A 22,101-nucleotide genomic window follows, 5' to 3' on the forward strand; every position below is an offset into this window, starting at 1 on the left:
AAGCACGGAGAGCTCCCTGGGCGGAATCAACAGACAAGGTGTGGAAACTGCAGTGTCTCTGGTAGTTACAGGTGAAGAGACTTTAAAAAAACACCAGAATTTAGCTGGCATTGGGATACACATGGTCACTGTGAATAAATACACTTTAAGTAAAGGAACCACCAAGGGAAGGTCCCCATTAAAATAAAGCAAGAGAAATCCAACTTACATATTCCAGTGACAGCCACAGGGGCTCGGATTTTTTTAAGTTTTATTTAATCAAAGTTAAGACGTGGATAAACATAAATACAGCACAGGTATTTCAGATCATTCTTCATATTTGTGTACAGACAAACTGATGGATGTAATCCCAATGAAAACTGCAGTCAATGAAGTGCATACAGCCTTCCCCCCACACACACAAAAACAAACCCCAATTAAAAAAAAAAACCAAAAAAACAACAAAAAAACCCACACAATCTCAGCACACACTCTCATTACAAATGATTCATACATAAATAGGTAGAGGGTGCAAACAAGCTAATATGCGAACATGTATAACCTCTCGTTAATGGGAAAAAAAACCAGAAGCAGCCATAATGATTAAAATACATTCAGTTACTGATAACTAGTTGTGCCATACAAGGCATTATCAAAAAAAAAAAAAAAAAAAAAAGGAAATTGTGCTGCAAAGAAAAGCTATATACAACAAGAAAATAAACTGCAAAGTTAATGCATGCATGTTTTATCCTGGAAAAGCACAGCCCTCCAATATTTTCTCCACGTTTGTTATAAAAGCCCTCTGCACTCAACTAAAATTAAAATGATCTTAAAGGATAATACTTGTAAAGTTTACTTAAGTCTTCAGCCACAGAAAACTGCAATGAAAATAATGTTCAGAGTCATTTTCAAAACAAAAAACAAAAAAAAAAAAACAAAACCAAAAAAATCTATTCATCTGATGACATGCATGATTAAAAGGTCTAGGCAAGATACACTGCTCTACGTTCCTGATGACTAAGGAAAAAAGCTCAAGTCAATTTAATCTGCAGATGGTCAGAAGATTTTTGTATTCCAGCAGAAGCAGCAGTTCAGATCTTCTGGATCTTTTCCCCAACAACTACAGGATTCTCTTTTCTGATTTTCTCAGCAGCATCAGCTTTGTAATTGTAAGAGCAACTGTGTACATCTGAGTAACGGTGCATTCCACAGTAAACGTTCCCACACCGACATTCGAACCCTGTGGACAGAAACAGCAGCTCAGATATTTCAACATTCTTATTTACATTGGTTTGCTTTAAATCCTGAATGTGTTCACTCACTAGCAGTAAATCTCAGTCACCAGTGTCAATCAATCAGCCAAAGAGCCTCTGCTGCAGAAAGCATAAGAATCACAAATACATTTTTAAGTGATTACAGCAAGATTTGACTTGACCATCCCTCTTTTTGCATGACACTCTAGCACAGAACATTCCTAGAAAACTCCTGCTCTTTTGCTAGTGTTTATGAGCCCTGAAGAACTCAGGCCCTTTCATTGGACCACTGCAAAGGTGGCTAGTGAATGGCAGAAAACTATCAACCAATTCCTCAGCTAAGCAGACTTCCAAAAGGAAGTATTTGGAATTATGAACTTCACTTTAAGACAGGAGGCTGAAAAACAAAATGATACACGAATGACTAATCTAGTAAGATTCAGCTGAAAGCACCTTTGACTATTACTTCAAATCAACATCAAATGACCATGCCCCATTTTCCCTTTAAGATAACATTTCAAAGGTCCAAAGCCTAAACAAGCATAAGGAAACTGAAATCAGTATTTCTTACCAGTAAGTCCAACCTTCTTCCTGCACATGAAACAACGATTCTTTTTCTGTTTTGGTTTGTCAAGCGACTTGTCCTGTTCTTCAGGTGCGGGCTCTGCATTCTCTGACACTGAAGCTGACATTAAAAAAGTTAGTAAGAACAGTGGAGAAAAAAAAAGTCTGTCTCTTCCCTTTTAAGTCCTACAACAATCTAAAGCCCATGTTGTACATTTCGCCATTTTGCTGCAGCTTCCATGTCTGAAGTGTATTGGTGTCTCTGCAGTGACTGAACTCTCTCCTTCTATACCTTCAATGTAATTTAAGGAAAGAACTCACCAAATGCTTCAAAATACCATAAAAAAACCAGAGTAATAAACATTAGGTTTAACAGTAAGATTCAGCACTGTCAGATTCGGGAAGAAAATCCAGCAGCCAAGTGCTTCCCCACAGTGTTACTCGCCAAGTTCCCAAAATCAGCTTGTAAGAAGCACTCTGTGTAACAGCATCAGCTGAGCCAAACACCCTCTTTCAGATCCTGAATCAACATTATTTTTGCTGAAGGCTGCAACACGGAGGCCACACAAAACACAGTATTTCAGAACAATCTCAGCTATTGTGACACTGTTGCTCTTGCACACCTGGAAAAAGCCTACACAGAACACAGTCACTACCTGGGGTGAGAAACACCAGCTCAAGAGACCCAGACTTACAGGTTGGAACTACATTGTCCTGGAGCCCAGAAGGAAGCAGGTAAAGACCTAATTTTAAAGACATTTCTCCTAAGGCAACTTTCAACCTACTTCAGTGTTCTCTCACATCTAAAAGAAACAGGTTACAGGTTGTATGGGAGAGTACAAACAAGTAATGGTAGTATTTGCCTGACTCAGGTAAAAATAGAAGTTGGCTGGTTTCCTCAAGTATTTCCACATTCCTTACATTACAAAACAGAAATAGAAACAAAAAAACCCCAACTTCATTTCAAGAAGGAAAAAGAGCCAACCTCTGCCTACCAGACATAGCTACACCACAGCAGGACAAGCCTCCAGGGAGTAAGATACACAGAAGCTGGGAGTATCTGCAGCAAAGAACAAAAGCAAGCCCCAGCTGGGAGGAGTGTGGATGGAAGCAGAGCTAGAACCAGTGCTGTAAGGAAGGGAATACAACAGCAAGCTCAGACATTTGTCAGGGAAAAAGCTGCAGGCATCTCTGTGCAGCTGGACTTTTGTTTGTCAGAGACTGTCAGATGCAGTTCTGTGCTAGTTCTACGCCAGTTGACAGCTCTTCTGCATGACAAATCCAGTGGGGTTTTTCATGCGCTGCTATTCTGATCTTTTTTTTTTTAAAGGAAAGGGCACTCACCACTTTTGCTATGTATCAAAACATTGTACTAAGCAACATCAATGGATAGCAAGATACCTGATAACCAGCAAAGACTTTGCCTGAGGGGACAGTATATTCCACAGGTTAATCTAGCAAAGATACTATTATACACAGTCTATTAAGTCCTTCTAAGTCACCACCTATGTTACAAGCAGAGCTTCTCTTTGTCCTGAAATGTATAAAAATTCATAGTTTGCAAAAAAAAAAAAAAAAAAAAAAAAGGAGGTTCAATGGCTTTAAATGGCTGTTACAGGGCACATTTCTGACTGGGGATAGCATCAGAAGGATTGCAAGATAAGAACCATAATCAGCAAGGACTAAAAGAGGTGAGACAAATACCAGAAGGGGTAAGACTTACTCAAATGAACTTCTGCAGTTTTATACAAAACAGACATTGCAGTCTTAATTCATTAAGACATCTCATGCCATGAGCTAACATTCTCCAGTCTGCATTTCCTGTTGTAGCAAAATCCAGTTACCTCAATGTAAGTTTCACTGAGAGCCTCTGTAACTATTAGCTAAATTTAGGAAAAACTGGCACTCTTCCCTGCATAACAAGGCTCTCAAACACCCTTACTTACATTTTCTTTGTGCGTATGGCTCTCACATTAAAAAAAGTTTAAAAATACTTAAGCGCTGCTGCTCAGTGTAGAACCAAGTGGGAAGATTCTTCTACTGCACCACAAGTCACTCTGTATCTACTGTAGTAACCATAAATTTTAGGTCTCAATTTGCTTTTGAATAGAAGCCAGAGATTTGAACCAAAATCCTCTATGATAATCACAAATATCCCAACCATGAGTTTCATTTTACGTCATCTTTAATGGTATGTTCATGGTATTTAAGAACACTAAAGTTAAAAAAAATTCTATTAGTCCCTATCTTAGGGCATCTGGGCTTTTTGCAGTGTTCCACAAGCACCATCATACAAACACTAGCTCTGAAGTCTAGACTTATTAACATATTCTAGAGTTTTCCTCTATTTCTTCTGCAATGCGTAAGTCCAACAAAGACAACTCTGAACTGCTCTTTGGGAACTTTATCCCTTTGTAGTTTTAGCTTGACTGCAAACAGCAAGGACTGTTGCACACAGCTCAAGTCCCATTTATCTGTCTGCTTTAGAAAAGTAATAACAGTAATCTAAGAAAGATTAATTATTCACCCAGTCTTTCGTTCAATGTTGTTGCAGCCTGGTAATTTTTGTTACATGGCAAGTTAAAGAGACCTCAGCTGAACACAATACATTAAGTTACACCAGCAGCATAGAACAATTCTCCTCAGAACAGACATTCCCAACAAGGCAAGATTTTATCTAAATAAATACTGACATTACTCCTCCTTTTGTTCCCCTACATCATCAGAAATACTATGAGACACACTTCACTCTGGGATCAACTAGCACATTGCTGGGACTTTATCTTTTTCTAAATGTTAGAAACTTAGGCAGTACTAAAAAAAACCACTTGGATTCACGTGTTTGTATTACATTCTTGTCAGCAACCTAAAATTCAAATTCCAAAAAAAGGAGAAACTTTAGGATGCACAACTGTTAGAGCAATTCAATTAAATTCTCTCAGCATCCATTCTAAGCTGCTTTCCTTTCAAACTTATATTTTCAAATCAAAATGCTTTAAAACTGGAAACACTACATTTCCTATGATTTTCAGTTACAGGGCAACACAGAAGGAACTCTTAAGGAAATAAGGCTGACCCTGCCAGAGAGTTATAAATAGGGATGGTAATTTAGAACTGCAACTATATGCTGGTGATGTTCTTAGTTTAGAAACGAGGGTACAAAGAAAAGGACAGAGGACACAGCTGAGTAATCTAAACACCTCATATAGGTTGATCCTTGAAAAACATACTGTAAACTGCAGATACGTCCCTAAATTCAAAGCTTCTGGTTGAGAAACCTCTTTTCTTGTAAGGAGAATGAGCTTGAGAGGTAGAGAATCAGAAGGAGCACAGCTTTACCCAAATGGTTAAGGAGAAAGACATGCCTCTGAACACCTGCTGGAAAAAGTCTTTTCACAGGCCCAAGTCACTTCACAGTGTAAGGGTCAATAAAGTATTCCCTCTGCCTCCCAGCGAAAAGCCCGTAGAGGCACTGTCAAAACTGAGACAAGAGCTCTCAGCTCCAGAACACAAACTTTCTAACAGGCATTAGAGCGTATCTCTAGAACATACATTTTCAAGAGTAAACATGTTTCTAATAATTAACACCTCAAAGGTTAGTAAAAATGGTAAAAAAAATAGAATTAAAATCTTCTCACAAGTTTATGTAACCAAGGAGATGGCCTTACTTGGCACAGTAGCTGAATAATGACTCTTATATTCCACCCTACAAAAAGGGATGGGTCAGGTTTAGAAAAGTATCTGAGAAGTGTAACTTTGATACCAGAGGTACAGTAGAAGAACAAATATTTAGAATGTTTAAGTGGAATTACATGTTGTATCTGTGAAAAACCTAAACTTCTGTGTTTAGACTAGTCCACAAAAAAATAATCCTCCCCACTAAAGCCTAAACTGTCTCAGTAGAAGGCAGAATATTTACTGTCTTACCTTTAAATACCTTTCATAATGTCTACAGGTTACCAGTCTGAGCACATTTTGTACACTATCTGGCATTTCTGCATTTCCTAAGAAATATTACTAATTTTTTTTTTTAGTCTTAAGCTCTTAAAGTCTGCATTTAGAAAGAAAAAGGGAAAAAGAAACTTTATTTGTACCAGCAAGAAGAATTTTAGGCCAATATAGTTAAAATAACCTACTCAGCCATTTTCCTTCAAGTAAACATAACCTGTGGTTTGTTAATTTTATACTTGATAAAGTGAATTTCAGTAGTTCAAAATATTACACCACTACAGTTCCTAAGTAAAAGGTTCTTTTATAGGTATTTCCTGTTCATAAAAAATACTCACCCTGTCTTGCAATGGCTGTGTCAAACACCCTCTATCACAAATATGCTCATAAGCTTCTGGTATGTGCTGTAAATGGTTACTCTGAGAAGTAACAGATACTCAAAACTCTACTTACATGTAATAGCCATGGCATACAACAGGATGTCCATTTACAATGTGCATTTCCAACACCAACTAACACACTTGTTTATGGCAGACACTGACCAATCACCAATTAAACATAAACATAAGGTTTCAGCTTGACTTGCCATTCAAGAAAAGAAACTTTATCCTTATTTTGCCTTCTGACTTCACACAATATTTGGGTTTGAGAATCAGCCATCTCAAACAGGAGTGTATTAAGAACAGTCAAAGTTTAAAAAACATTATTCATAAATTCTGCCTCTGAAAACTAGGCACCAACCTTGCAACTCTTCTGTCTCAGGTACTGTTTTGTCCACGGCCGTACTATCCGGTTGGGATGATGCTACGGATTCTGTTAAAAGTGACTGACTTGACACAGGGCTGGGGGGCAAAAGAAGAAAGTTACAATTTTTATGATGCATTTCCACGTTCTTTTCCTGTAAGAGATACATTAGGGCACCTCCTGACGAAGTATCCCAGAACTTTTCACTCTGAAGCTGTTTCTGTAGCCACTTAGAACTGCCACAATCTGAACTGACACAAAAGGTAAACATTTTTTTAAATTCATATTGAATGCAATAAAACAGTTCTACTACAAAAAAGGAAGAACATTTTGGGTGGTTTGGCATACCATCATTCCACACAGAAGCAACAATGCAACATTCAATATGCAAGGATCTTTATAACATAAGTCAGCAAGATAATTGTAGAGGAGCTACTTTCAGTGTTCTGGTGATATGAACAAGAAAATTGCAGCATGTCAATGTTTCCAGTAATAAAAAGCTGCAGCAGCTGCACACAGAACCCCTTGGATTTTCACAGTGTAAAGTGGTGCAGGCAAAACTTCCCAATCCTTTGGCCATACTGCTAAATCACAGCATGGCTGAACACTCACCAATGAACACCCTGAGCAGCTGAGAGAGAGCAATTCAACACTAGCAGTCACTCCCAGACAAGCTGCTCATCCAGCAGCTCTCCTATGGAACAAGACAGAGCTCAAGCCCCAAGCAAGAGGTAGCACTATCTCATTTGCATTATTTTTTTTCTTCCTTTTCACTGAGGGAATTCACTCTGAAGGCAAAGCCCAGCAGCCCATGAACCAGCACTCCATGAACCAGCACTCCATGGCACAACCAGAGCACTGGAGTCACAATTTTAATTGTCAAGAACTGCATGCAGGTCTTGAGCTGCTGCCTGTCTGGCCACCTGCAAAAGGACACTGTCAATTTAATAGATCTGTCATTAGAGCATCGTAATTCTGAGGTATTTCCAGAGACTGAAGTTGAATTCCTGCTTTTTTATTTTGGAAAAAAACCCCAAGCAAGTGACACTGATTTTTCTGAAGTGCAAGTCCAAGAGGACTCACTTCTCCTGCAGCCAGTAATCAAGCCAGTGATCAGTGAGGTACTTCTGCTCTTTCATGACTTTATTGAAGTTGTGAGAGAACAAAGGCAAGGCACTGTAATTGGTTCACATCTGTGCATTGACCTGGATGAACTTTTTTTTTTACACATACCAGAAGAGTTGTTTCAGGGTAAGATATGTATTTTCTAGCCCAACCAGAAACCTCAGAATGGAAAGACTAAATATAGCATCAAGCATGGCACCTAGCTCTCAGTTCATATGCAGGATCCAAGCATGAGATAACACCTCCCATAAAAAGATAGAGAGCAGAAAACAGTCTGAGCAGAATCAGTCAGCAGTAACTGATGAAATCGCCCTCAGCCTGTGTTTTGCTACGTTCATTTTTCTAAAGAAAAGTTGAAATGAGTATTACTACAAGTTAGCTTCCATGGTATGTAACACACTAACACTTTTCACTCAAAAAATTTCCAAAGCACTTAAGTTGCTGTTGGTTGTGTCATTCTAAACTGAAATGAAGCACTAAATATAAACAAATATTTAGCTTTTACAAATGGAGAACACTTAGTAAGTCTGAGTGATTTACAAGAGGACATTATGTATCCTTGAATAATCCTGATGGAAATTACTTGCTTAATAAGAGATCAGTTCAGTAGCACAACTTGTACCAAGACTTGTATCTTTCCCCTGTTCTAGTACTCTCCACTCTTTGTGAAGCAACTGGCTTGTTAACACATTATCATACATTTATTTATGAGAGCTCTAGTAAACAGCTCTCTGCCATTTTACAAAATCCTCAAATTTCCAAGATGAAAAGAGTTCTCCTTTGGTAAATGTACAACTACAAGTTGTGGAATCAGAAGAGCAGCCAGATAAATCTCTGTAGAACAGAAGCTGGCAACTTCTATTTGAGGCTAAATTCTAAAGACAAATTTCCATTTGAATGCCAGATGAAGCCCTGACATCCCATGCTTTAAAGTCAGCACTGAAATCTTACACTTTTTCCTAATCCTGGTTCCAGCATTTAATTATGCAGGATCAGTACACTTCATTTAATCATTTTGACACAGATTTTTCTGTAAAGACACAGAGCACACCGAAGTGTCTTACCTTGGCTGCATAGATGGAGTCGATGTAGAATCTAAAGTGGACTGAGTTTCCTGGGCACTGCCCTCTGTGCACTGGACCGGTAAGGACTCGGTGATACTACTGACAGAGGCTGCTGCAAGACACACACCCATGGAAAATGTGTTATGCTACTTCCTGGGACTACAACAGTTACACACCGAAATCACTCTTCAACCCCTGCGACACCAGTCAAGAAAGTAATTGGATCTCTGCCTACACCATAATGAAATGTAATTTAAAAAAAAAAAACCACACATTATGTTTGGCCATATTTTGATCTCATTCCAGCCCCAGGCCCCCAGAACTTACACTGCAGAAAATTTTGAAGCTGGAGTTTTAAAATAGTTATTATTTTTGCTAATTAAAGCATCTGCAAGCAGCTTTCTCAGCATAAACTGCAGTATTCTGACATGAGAAGTTGGTGTTTTGTTTAAAAAACCAAGATGGATCTGTAAGAACACCAGTGTAACATCCTAATGCCAACTCCAGATGCATTTTGAAGGTGTAGAACCCAGATCCTCAGATTTCAATAGAAGCTATTGCTTCAGTTTAAAAGGTCAGGTTGTAGGAAAGGCGACAGTACACGGGGCACTGGGCCAAAAAGAACAGAAAGTATATGAAGTTAAGGAGAAACTATCAAGTGTTTACAGGTTAATCCTTCAGCATGAGGCTGCAGAGACAAAATACCTGTACTTTTAAATGCTTTTCACAAACATTCCCCAAGATCAATCCTATCTCTACACTCAGTAATTCCAGGAAAAATATGTTGGCATAGTGTTTTTCTGCATTTTTCCATCTTCAAATCAGAAACACTCGAATACAAAAGGTATTAGTGAGAGTCTACTTCTGAGCAGATTAGTGGCAGCACAGTTACATTATGAGCATTCCATCCAAGCTCATTCTGCACGGTAAGATGCTGGAATGAAATGGTTTGCACTAATGCTCCAACAATCAGTATTTGGACATGGCCATGAAGCTGCTGCCTGCTGTGTGTCAGGTTGAGCTGTTCACACACGTGTACAGACGGTGTTACTTACCAGGAGGGCTAATTCTACCATTACTGTTCTGCCTCTGAAGGTGCTCTTTGTAGCACACTGAACACATGCCATTTGTGCGAGGATTCCCGTAAAATCCGCAGCCAGTGGAACAAAGCATAGGCACTTGGCTACGGTTAGTTTCTTGAGCCATTTTCCCTTCTTCTATAAACCTGAAATTGATACAGACAACCCAGTATTTAGAGGCCTGAGAAAACCCTTCTTTTACAGCTGACATTTGAAAATCTGGAATTTCCTATAGCTCAGCAAAAAGACCTTCCAGAAAAAATGCCTTGTGGGTAACTTGGTGCCCTTCCCAAAAAGTCTAAAAAGTCTGCCCAATAACGCAAGTACAGTCGTATGTAGGCTTTGCATTACCCACCCTCACCCCCACCAACTTATTTTTGATATACACCCCGCAAAGAAAAGTAATTTTAGCAAATATTGGAACTATTACTGCTTCTAGCAGTCAGGTAAGGGGAAGAGGGGAGAGGGACACTTATGCTGAAACCTGAACACCTGACACTGTGCATGAGAACTGTAAAATAAAAGACAAGCATAGGAATACAGACTTACTTGCTACATAGTAATTATAATTAACAACAGTCACATGAATTCACATGTCACTGTGTCATTAGTGAAAGACAACATAACTGCTTACCACAAACCCTGTATTATGATTTTTCACACACTGAGAAAATCACCCTTTCAGTCAAAAATATTAGACCAGGTACACATAACCATTTATTTATAAATTATGTGTGAAAATATAACAAAAATGAGAAGTAGAAGATACATGAGTCACCTCATTATTTAACATCCTTAAATTTGGTTTTCATTAAAACTGCATAATTTATTTTTTTCCCGTGGCTTGTATTAAAGTAAGTTTACAGATATTTGCAAGATATTACAAGAAGATTACAACAAATTACCATTTCCATCAGTGTTCTGGGGTTCCTAACTATTATCAAGTGGTCTAACTTGCAAATCATTTCTGTCACGCCACTGCATGAGATAAAAATCAGTTTCCATTTTTCCCACATCCATAAATATACAACTGCCCTTTTTTTACCAATTTTGAAAGAAAAAACAGCTTCTCGTTAAGAAACTAGGTATATCAAGGTATCAATTATTTAACTCAAGATCAACTTAGGTCTACCATTTCCTGATTAAAAAGTAAGCTGAAGCATAGGTAATTTTAATTCTTGCAAGTCAAGCCAAAGATAACCAATATTACTGAAAAAAGAAAAAAAAAAAAAAAAAATAAATCTTGCAAGTAACATCAGTATACATTTCAAACAGAAAAAAAAAACAGAGGGAAAAGACTTTCAAGATAGTTGAATACTTCACCAAGTGCCACGTTATAAAACTAGATTAAACCACAGTAAGAAGTACCACAGTAAAAAATACTTCCTTTTACATAAGAGGTATTTGAAGCCAAACGCAAACAACTTTCCCATTATTTTGTTTCCAGAGAAATCTCATCTCCTCTCACACCCACATCCACCCCATTTTGTTTTTATTTCCCCAAAACATATGAAATTGATATCAAGAGCAAACCTCTGGGTTGCAAAGCCAACAGCAACACAGAAACAAGTCACGTCTTCTGCTCACAGCAATAAGGTAGTCTATGGATGAGGAAGTATTCAAGATTTAAGACAAGGAAGATGTACAGGCAGGAAGACAACCAAAATCTGATAGCATCTTTTTCAGCTTCAACCTGCAATTAAGCTTATTTCAGCTGTTGACTGCACTCCCCCACCCCGACAGAGAAGCACTTGCTTTTGACATACAAAGCCCCCATTGACCTCACATGACAGCTAAATTTGATTTTTGCTGAAGTACTGTACTTGTAGTTGAAAGAACACTTTCATTCCTGCCTTTCTCCAGACAGTCTTTCAGAATGAAACTGCAAGTAGTGCATGTGGAATTTAATTCTTATGTTGGGCCCAACATTCAGAGAAGCCATTTCAAGGGAGAGCAAATGAACACAAGTTTTCTGTGCTTTGGTAACCAGAACCAATTTAAAGCTGAAACCTTATGCATGTCACTCTTGGGATAGAATGTTTAAGATTGAAAGACTAATGAAAAACACTTTTGACTGAGTATTTCAAGAGCTAATAGAGATTCAATGTCAAAATACAAGTATTAATCCTTTTAATTTTAGGCAGCAGCATATTAAAGAACCCTATGCTAACTTTCAGAAGGCACCATGATTGCCCTTCTGTTCAATATTAGCTTCAAGCAGCACACAGGAACTCAGTAACAGCACCAGCCACTGCTAATATTCCCCTACAGAACGTTGCTGAAGGGACCAGGTGCTAATGCAAACACAGAATAACAATCTCTAACATGGATGTAAAAAAAGACGTTTGGGTCCAATTCAATAAACAAACTGTGAAAGGTGCCCAAAGATGCCCAGACGAAAAACAAGAAAAGCTGGCCTCAGTTCCAGCTAAGCCAGTTCCCAAGCTCATTAACCAGTGGATCGGGTCACCCGTCAAAGCACAAGCCACTGGCATGAGGCTCCAGAACACTTCAATCTCCAAGGGGAAGTGCCAGGGATTCTTCTGAAGAGTTTTAATAAGGGCCACAGGAAGTGGAAGATCTTTCATTGGTTTCTAATATTTGAGAAATACAGTGAATAAGAGATAGGATCAAACTGATGCAATGTTATGAAGTCAAATGAGAACGTGCACCCAGACAACAAGTTCGAAGAGGGCAGCTGGCTATAATCCCCCTCACCCACACTATTAGTGCTGTGAGCTACCAAAAAAACCCACCAGGAAAAAAGGACCATCACCAACACAAAGTTTTCTGACAGTTCAGTGAGCTCAATCAGTTCACATGCAAAAACCCAAGTAGAAAGTCCAACACAAAGGAGAGCCTCTGGAACTGATGTGAGGGAGGACATGTGACCAGGAGGGACAACACATGTTTTAGCCACCTGTAAGCTGCTGGAATGGCTGAACTCATCTATTTGAACCCTAAAGCCACAAAATGCCAAACCAGTATAATAAGCTCTCCCATCCTTAGCCCTCCCTTTCAGTGCTCACATGCACCAAAATGAAACAAGGAAGTGATCAAACTTTAAAAAAAAAAAAATCAACCACTTTACCTTGTGCCAATTAGTTTCAACACAGGTTGGTTTCTGAGCTCATTTGTCACGGGTGTGCTGTTTGGGCAGGAGACAGGGTCTAGCTAAAGACAAGCGTGGAAATGCCTGTTTCAGCAGAAGAGCAGGCTTGAAAAATTAAGAGAACCACTAGCCAAAAACAGGCATTGAAAACAGAACGAAAGAGACCCAAGTACTGGCAGTTCCTGCCAGTGCCACTGCACTTGAGCCATGGCTCTCCTGCACACATGCACTCCCGCAGGAGGGCCAGGGCCGGATGACAGCACTGCCGCAGGGACTGCTCCTCCTCCCGCCCGGGCAGCGGGCAAACAGCGCGAGCAGAGCAGCTGGACTCTGCCCCATCGCAGCAAACATCAACAGAGAGAGATCATGGAACACATGTTTTTGGGGGAGGGAAGGACCTCCCATCAGCCCAGTTCTTGGCTCAGCTTCAGATGATTTTTGTTTCAAAACTGTCTGTAATTCTTCACCCAGGAAGACCCGCAGTATCACCAAGCCCAAACATCCAATAAAGCATTAAAGGCGGGCAGTCACTGCTGGAACAGTGCTGTGAGAGGGGCGAGCCTGCTCCCACAGCTCCAGCCACTGCTGCCCCCCTGCTCCTGCCTCCAGCCACATCAGCTCAGCCATGCGATGGAAACAACACAAATATTTGTTCTAGTGCACTGGAGAGCTTGCTGATCTGACAGAAGATCAGCTCCAGAGAAATGACATACACTGCACAGGAAGTGACATGGCTAAAAATAGGACAACTTTTTAGGGGCAGCAAGCCCTTGCTGAGCATCAAGCCTACTGTAAAATAAATCCCAAGTGCATACACTATGCACATTTCAAAAATGGTCTCCTAAGCTTGGCTTCAGTATGACACTTGAAGCAGCTTCATAGATGAAGTGACAACAAGGTCTTGGGATCAGCATGACTACATGTATGTCCCCCTCAGTTTGAGGTGTCACAAAAAAAAACGTGGACCTTGTCAAGCTCCTGGCTATGCCTCTGGGCTCTGCCTGTTCCCCCAGAGCTGTGCTTGCACAGCATTCACGGGGTAACGCTATGAATTCTGAAGGTTATTCTGAATGCAGATTTGATTTACCTTAAAGAAAAAACCCCTAAACAACAGAGCTCTTTACAGTATTTTAAGCACATTCCCTGCTTTGCTTTACAGTATAGTTGTATAACCAGTTGTACGAGCACTAATGAGAAGGAACAGACTTGAGGGAAGTGCAAGAGCCTTAAACAACTCCTCTCAGTGCAACCCCAAAACATCCACTTCGTTGAAGATTATGGAATAAACAGCTTCTTTTTGTATTAGCTAAAAATTGCTAAATTTCAGCTGAAATTACCTCTAACTGTTTTCTAAAATATATTTATTGCCACCAGAAGCATGGCAGCACACAGCTCTGCAAGCTAAGTCCTCCTTTTCCTACAAATAAGGTGCTTAAAATCTACCTGTTCCTGTTACTCCTGCAATACCTAACTTCATGCATCTAATCGTGCCCTCTTACTGCTGCTACAGGTCCTACCTTTCCTCCCTCACCACAGCACATCCTCAGAGTATTCCTCTCTGTACCAAGGAAAAAAATATGCAAAGGACATTCCTACAAAATGTATAGAGGTGAAGCTGTAGAAACACAAGAGCAGTGCAAATCTTTTGGACATCAAGTTCTCTGGAGAAAGAGACACGTCTTCCAGTACTCTGTAAAGCAAGTAACAAAATACTTGTGGACATCCCTTCCCCACAGAGCAGGCACTGTCTTCCTCCCCACCCAGCTTTCTTCATTTCCTTTTACTTAAAATGTGTATATCCCACTAGTTTCAAATAACCAATACCCTAACTTTATAGGCTTCAAATGTTAATCAGTAAGATCACAGAGAGCAGCATTTAGCAGGATTAAACACACAAGGTTTAGCAATAATCTCTTTCACCCCCCCATTCTTGACAAGAAAAAAAAAAAAAATCCAGCACAGAAGCCAGCTCTCTCTTCATCTGTCTTCCCCAAAGAAAAAGGTCTCCTGCATACCAGTTATCATCATACTTCAAGTTGTGGCAAGGAAAACGAACAGATCCTTACATGCTGCAGTACAGTCTTGAGTTCTGCAAACAATTCTAAAATCTGTGACTGGTATGGGAAGGATCCCTCCCAAAAGCTAATGCTGAGACCACCCAAACAGCATTGTGCCTCAGCACCACAGCAGACGCCGTTTCAACCGTTCTGATGCCAGCTTTGAAACCGCTGCTCAAAGAGAAAGCAGAGCACTGAGTGTGAGCTACTCTTCACTGTCAAAATCAGCACACTGACAGTTTTACCTGACACTCACCTCAAATGATAACTCCAATTTTAACAAGTGATTAAAATATTCCCTCCTCTGTCATAATCACCTTTATAAGGAAGCAGTTCAGCACTGAGTGAAGTAGCACCAATACTAATGGTCATTTTCAATTTGCGCTAATGAAGCGAGGAAGAAACTGCAGAAGTGGTAATGTGTGCTGCTTAAACATACAAAGCTTCATTCCAGGCACAAATAAAGCAAGACACAAAGTTGGGCACACAAAAATACACTTCACTTTAGAGCGCATACTGGCACAGATACCCAATACCACCTGTACCACCATATGAAAAGGCATGCTGGTACAAAAAGCAATAAATAGGAAATGCATAGAGCAGAGTTCTGCTCCATCTTGCTGCAGAAGCTCCCAAAGCACTGGCTGTGATGGAGGATACCACTTCATAGTGGAATTTGCTGCTCAGATGTCCTGCTGGAAGCAGGACACTACTCAGGGTATAAAGCACTAGACTCACAAATTAATAGCAAGTTACAGAACAGTCCTGTTTTCTTTTACTCCATTGCTGTCTCCCAGAAAGCTCCAATTTACATTCACTGAGCAGTCATTTGTAGCTGCTTTAAGGCATTATCATGTCCCAGCAACTTGCTATGGAGCCAAGAAGAACTGGCAGATTTGAATAGGGGCCTCAGCCATTACAGCTCAGCTCAGCTTGCTGGTTGCAGTCAGACATGTCATTTCATCTTACAGCTCACCCTGGCTAAAGAACTGCAGCTGGTTCACATTTGCCAGCACAGCTACATGTGTAGCTACACTCTGACCCAGTTTCATCAGAATGCTTTAAGTTAAAAAAAGTGAATATGGTTAAGGACCAGCTATGCAAGCAGATCTGTAAGGGCAGCGACCTCTTTGTTCCTGTAGCAGCAGAACACACAGCTGCTGCATTTTTCAAAACATGGGAGTTCCAACTTCCTCAGCACCAAGAGAATCCATACATTTTAAACCTTTCCACTCATTCCACCGAGCCTCCGGTTTTCTTGCTGCTCACAACAAAGTTTTAAATTGTAATTTGAAGTAGAATTTATACAATGACTTCATAACAAAAACAAAATACTCAACACTAGTGACCAAAGACTCACATAAGATGTTCTCCTAACTCACTTGACAAGTCATTTAATATCTACTACATTCCTGTCTATTCCTGTTGAACAGCTTTTTATTTTTGTTTCTTGCACAGACTTATTTTAGGCCAAAATCAAGTACTTATACTAGACACTCCTAGCAGAAACTTTACAAAAAGATGGAAAGAGTTACGGAAGTCTTTTCTTCACTTCAAATTTTTAGTAGTTAGTAAGTTTAAATCCTTCCATACAAAAATCAAAATATAAATAAAATTTGGACTCTTAAGAAAGCTGTATCTCAGATTTTAGTTGTCAGACTATGAAACAATCAGGCTAGTGGAACAGACACACAGATGAGAGAAAGTGCCAACTCAGAAGTGGCAGATGGACAGAAAAGAGACAAAAGTTCAGGTCTTAGGAAGGGAAGGAATATTAGCAACTTTCGTAACTAATCTGAGCCAGAATATCATAAACCCAGGAACACCTGGCACAGACAAAGCCTCCAGTGTTAAAGTGTGTATGCTGCTAAGTACAGCTGACTGCTCTTGTACGCAAGGTTACACGAGGAACAAGAGAACATTTCACTACAACCTCTTCACTCTTACTAAGCAAGAACAAAGATGCACAGATTCTACACTGGTATCAAGGAGATCACTGATAATAAGGACTCAGCTTTCCATGCTTGTCTACATACACTATTAATAGATGTTACTTTGAAACTGTAATTACTACTTGTGACCACGCTTAACCTTTGCAAAGCACTGATTACTAGAGCCAAAGATTAACTTCTGTAAAAGAGGTGGTACTACAGACTCTCATTCACCTCGTGCAAATGCATCTAATTGCTTGCAGAGACCACTTAAAGTCTACAAACAAAACCAAGAAGTATAAACATTTTTCATATTGAATTTCCAAACTTTCTAGTATACTCAACACACCAAACAAAGGGCCAATTCCACAAAGTTCACTGTTTTACTGAAAATTAATTCAAAAAAAATCCCAATAATTAACAAGCAATGTAAGAGGTACATTTTATTACCTAACAAGAGGAATCGTATTTTATTTATTTTGGATTTCAAAGAGGCAGAGTACAGGTAACAGGATTTTCATGGAAGTGTTGGAATTCCAGAAAGCTGCCACATAGAGCTACTAGTCTGACGATGGGTTTTTTCACAAGAATGACCACTGCTTTATGCTGGAGCATCTGCTAACTGCTGAGACACCTAAAAGATTAAGTGCAGCCTGTGTAAAAGACTGTATAAAGCCTTCAACACACCTATTTATCATGCATTTCAATTTGAGTCTAAACCAGCAAAATACAAGTCAAGATGGCAAAAGTTGTAGCTGTTTATACATTTAAGCCTGGACATTGGGACTTCCTAGTTCTAGGCTAACACTGCAGCACCACTAGAATTAGACCCCTACATATGACAGTATCCAAACTTCCTGAGATTCAAAGAAACATCATTTTTTCCTCTGACTTAGAAAACTTAAATACCTCTTATTTCCCAATAGCATAATACATTTGTAGGCAACCCAGTTCATTCAGCAAACTCCAGTCCAGAGCAGCACAGAAATGCTTTCAGAAAGAGCACCACCAGAATGTTCTAAGTTTCTGTCTCTTCAGTGATGACTATCAGAAAATCTAAGCTGACAAAGCTGCCTTTTTGGAGAAGTCAACCTGAAGGCAAGTGAAAACAACAAAACAAAAACCCATCCACACCACGAAAGTCACTTCTTGGCTTCAAGAATAAAAACCAGCAAATAACCCTTGGAGCTGGACACGCTTGTTTACAGCAAGCCACTACAGGGACCTTCAATAAAGATAACTAGTTAAACATTAAAAGCACTGAGAACAACACATAACTATAGTTGTTCTGTACAAAGTAAAGACAATGTCTAATGAGTTATAGACAAAGAAAAGTGAACACAAGAAAAGGGTATCTCATGTGTTTCGGGAGGCTGGTTTTGATCTGGTATCCCTGGGAGAGGCATGGTGAGAGAAGTTCAAGAGGCGTATCTGAGGAACACAGAGAGGACACTGGCCAGCCACCCCACTTGTGACACTGTCCTACCCAAAGCACTCCATGTCCATACACAAGCCAGAGAAGAGCGTTCTCCCCCACAAATATGAAGATGTACTTACGCAGTTTAGCCTCCCCAGATCACCCAAGATTTAAGGCAGACAGGCTGAGCAGGCCCATTTTTGGAAGATGGCTGTCTCTGAGACAAGACTGCCACAGAAACCTTGCATGAAGTTACACTTGTGACAGAATGTGCAGCTACTTTTAAAAGAGCACCCTTTTAGGGAATGCTTGCTCTGGCATCTCTGCTCAAGAGGAATAAAAATCAAACCATGTCAGTAATTGCTCATCAGCAGCTGGCTATGTCAGCTCACGTGGTTTCCATCATGTGTGGCTGAACTGGTGTCAAGCTGCACAAGTCACAGATATTGCTTGAGGAGCCCTTTTCTTTCCTCTGGAGTTTGTCCCATCTCATACCTGTATTTTGGCATTCAGGTCCTGCAGGAATCCTTGAGTTACCCTTCCTATTTCTACACAACTCCATAAATGTAAGGTTTACTTGAAGTCTGTCAGATTACAGAAATGCCTTCTTTCAAAACGCTCTAAAAAAGGTAAGAAAGCTCCTCTGAAACAGACCAGACAGGGCTGCATTCTGCTTTCTCTGGCATCGGATGTTGAAGCTGGCCATTTCAGAAATCAGAGGCTGTATAAAAATCAGAATCAGGATATTCTAGAATTCTCTAAATTCCTTTAAAATACCAAGACAAAAGGGATGCAGGAGAGCAACTCTATAAACTATCTTTGGTGCTGTATTTTAAAACAGGTTTGACTTTACACACTGATGAGAAATAATCTGTAAGAAGGATTCAAACACTTACAAGATTACTCTCATAATTATTGGAAGAATAGATACAGATTCAGTAATCGCTTCTTTTGAGCTTCAGTGAATAAGTAATCTTCTCTCAATACAGCATAAGTTTCACTTATTTTAAGCATATCAAACCCAGAAGAGATAAAAGCCGCTTTAACACAAGTTCCCAAAATAGACAGCTTCTTGTTAACAAAACACCTGTTGCTGAGAACTGACAGTAAGCACAAAACATATTATAATTTGTTTTTATAAACAGTACTATGTAGAATTTTAATTAGCTTATAATGCCACAGTTCTATGTGGGCCTAATGCTAAGGGAGCTCCTTCCCTAATATCGGGGCTCCTATGTGTTAATAAATAAAACTATCATCACTTCTGGCTAGGGCATCTTCAATGCAGCTTAACTTCCAAAAACACTGTGATTATCATGCATGATGTGTAGTTCTATTTAGAATTAAGCACTATGTCTAATTTAAGTGTGCAAAATTATACAATACCCTTACTGTGGTTTGATGGGGAACTCAACCTAAAGCTAGAGCCTGACCAAAGAAAGAGGGTATGTAAGGACAAGTTTTGAGCAGAAGAGGTGTAAGTACAAGGTTCCCTTTGGCAAAGCTGCATTCCTCATCTCTTGCAATACACTTAAATTTAGTCAAGGGACTCAAAGGTATTACTTTGTTTTAACCCCAATGCTATTCTAGGGGGTTTTTTTGCTGCTTTTTTAATCCCTTAATTATTATTTCAATCACTGGGGAAGCCAGCTTACATGATCCCAAACAAATTACATGTAGTATGTAGATGTCTACATTCTAAAACTCACCACCCTGCACAAAGCATAGGAAAATATTACACAGGTGATCAGCAGCTGCCATGTTGGGACAACTGCTATTTATCCATCACTTTACTATACTGTCAAGTTTCACTGAAGATATGAACAGACCAACTGGTCCCACTCTGAAGTTTTGCATCTTTCCTTAGCTTCCTCTCAGCTATCCCTTTACACTGCCTGAAACAATGGAGCGTGTAAACATCCAACTTCAACCTATACATGTCCATTCAGTATCTATTTACATGCAACTAATGCGATGGTTTCGTGATACAGGTAATTTGGGCTTTAGATACCTGGGTCACAGCGTTGCTGGGACAGAACTGATCTACCCCCCGAAGACTCCATTCTTCAAAAGCTTGGACTGGCTCTCATATCTGGTTTATGGTGCAGCTCTGTGCCAGAAGAGTCAAAGGTAACAGCACACTGCAGGAGGAAGGTGAACCTACCAGGTCAGTAACAGAACTGAAATTTAAGGCATAGCCTCACTTAGAGCTTAAGCCAAGGAAAAATGCACACATCACCAGGAGGTCAAAGTGAGAATTAGTAAGAGTTGCCTTAACTATCCAAGCACTAAGTTAATAGATAAGGGGCGAGGAAATTATCAGAAATTTGCAATGAGACACTCTCCCTTCTGAAGGTTTCCAAAAGTATACCACCTACTCAGATGGAGAGGTCACTGCTTAAGAAAAGCTTAAAAAAATACTGGAAGTAACTTGATTGAGGACAACTGGCATTTCTTCCCCCACTGCCATCATGGAACAAAAAATAGTTTTTTACACTTCTTCCCTAAGCCCATACAGAACAGACTGTACGTATTTCAGTTTCTCATCTGAGGAGAAAGCCAGAGCTGACAGCTTTCAAGTAAGAGTCTGCATTGCAAACATTGTGCTTTAATCACTAGGGCATCCTTTTTACCTACAAATACTCCAGTTACAACTCTGTGAACTGCCCTCCTGATAACCAAGTCTGTTATTCATTCTGTTTCCAAACAAGATTCCCCTATGGGAGCACACATTTGTAGTACAATGTCTCCCCCACACACTGTCCAGAACAGTTAGATCAGCAAGTTAAGAACACAATCACCTAAAAATAGCATGGCTGGATGCCACTGTCTCCCCACTTATTACTATGCTACCTTTGTACAGAGTTTTTGTCTACAATTCTACATGGAAAAATAAAACCATAAATGGCTTTACAAGAGGGACTTGTAACCAAAAAGACCAAGCTGTTAAGTAGGGCCATGGGATTTCCCCTTTTTCCTCAAGCCACATAAACAGAAATTTACATTTTTAGAAGCATTTTGAACAATAACTCCTGAAGTAGATCAAATTTCTATTTTTATTCTCTTGCCATAGCGATTGTATTCTGCCAGAGAACAGATTGACACATGACAAAGTAACAGCACTTTCTAGAGAAAGAAAAGTTCATGATATAAAGGAAAAGTACACAAACAGAAAAATGCAGGCCAGATCTCCAATTATTTTGCTTGCCATATTAAAGCCAGTACCACACTTCAGAAGGGATAAAAAGGAGGGGGAAAAAACCCTGCTCACAGGATATTGAGCTTCAACTGTCAACAATGTGTGGCTTTCTATCATGATGCTCATTCCCTTCCATTCACAAACTATGGCCTAAAGGGCTTCTATCAGGAAACAATGGAAAAAAGAACAAAGTATTTTCCTTTTTATTATGGTACCAGGTCAGAAACAGGAGGGCCATCAGCAAGAACAAGGCCCTTTAGCTTGGCCTAAGGATGCAGGCACAAGCACAGCAGCTTAAGTTACACCGATTCCACAAGTACAGCGTCCTCACTATGGCTTGGAAAAAAGCCCAGTGCCCTTACACTGTCTCCCAGAAATCCCTTCTGTCTCAGACTGCTTTTGTGAAGGCAAAAATCCACACACAACTGTTGAAGAATATTTGTATCCCTTACATTAAAAAAAAAAAAAAAATCACTAATTTTAACCCATAACCCTGGGTTTTAAAAACCAACTGTCCCATTTTAAAACTAACTTGATGCTGCTCAAGAAAACCCAGTAACACTGCAATGCACATTTTACACTGCATATGCCACCCTGTGTAAGGTCACCAGGCTGAGCTTTCAGGCCAC

At 39.7% G+C, this 22,101-nt stretch overlaps 1 protein-coding gene across 5 annotated transcripts in view; it reads right to left on the reverse strand.

The window, feature by feature from the left end:
• Positions 1-204: 204 nt before the first annotated feature.
• Positions 205-22,101, reverse strand: part of ZFAND6 (zinc finger AN1-type containing 6) — a 33,931-nt gene continuing 12,034 nt past the window's right edge. For all 5 annotated transcript variants that reach the window (XM_017742666.1, XM_008640076.2, XM_017742667.1 and 2 more), the window contains 5 exons: positions 9,733-9,902; positions 8,678-8,789; positions 6,486-6,586; positions 1,804-1,917; positions 205-1,219 (listed from right to left, as the gene is read on the reverse strand). In XM_017742666.1, the coding sequence (XP_017598155.1) occupies positions 1,071-1,219; positions 1,804-1,917; positions 6,486-6,586; positions 8,678-8,789; positions 9,733-9,883 (627 nt within the window). In that variant the 5' untranslated portion in view covers positions 9,884-9,902 and the 3' untranslated portion in view covers positions 205-1,070. The remainder of the gene's footprint in view (positions 1,220-1,803; positions 1,918-6,485; positions 6,587-8,677; positions 8,790-9,732; positions 9,903-22,101) is intronic.

The sequence above is a fragment of the Corvus brachyrhynchos genome, unplaced genomic scaffold (genome assembly GCF_000691975.1).
Source record: "Corvus brachyrhynchos isolate BGI_N302 unplaced genomic scaffold, ASM69197v1 scaffold97, whole genome shotgun sequence".
Taxonomy (NCBI): Eukaryota; Metazoa; Chordata; class Aves; order Passeriformes; family Corvidae; genus Corvus; species Corvus brachyrhynchos.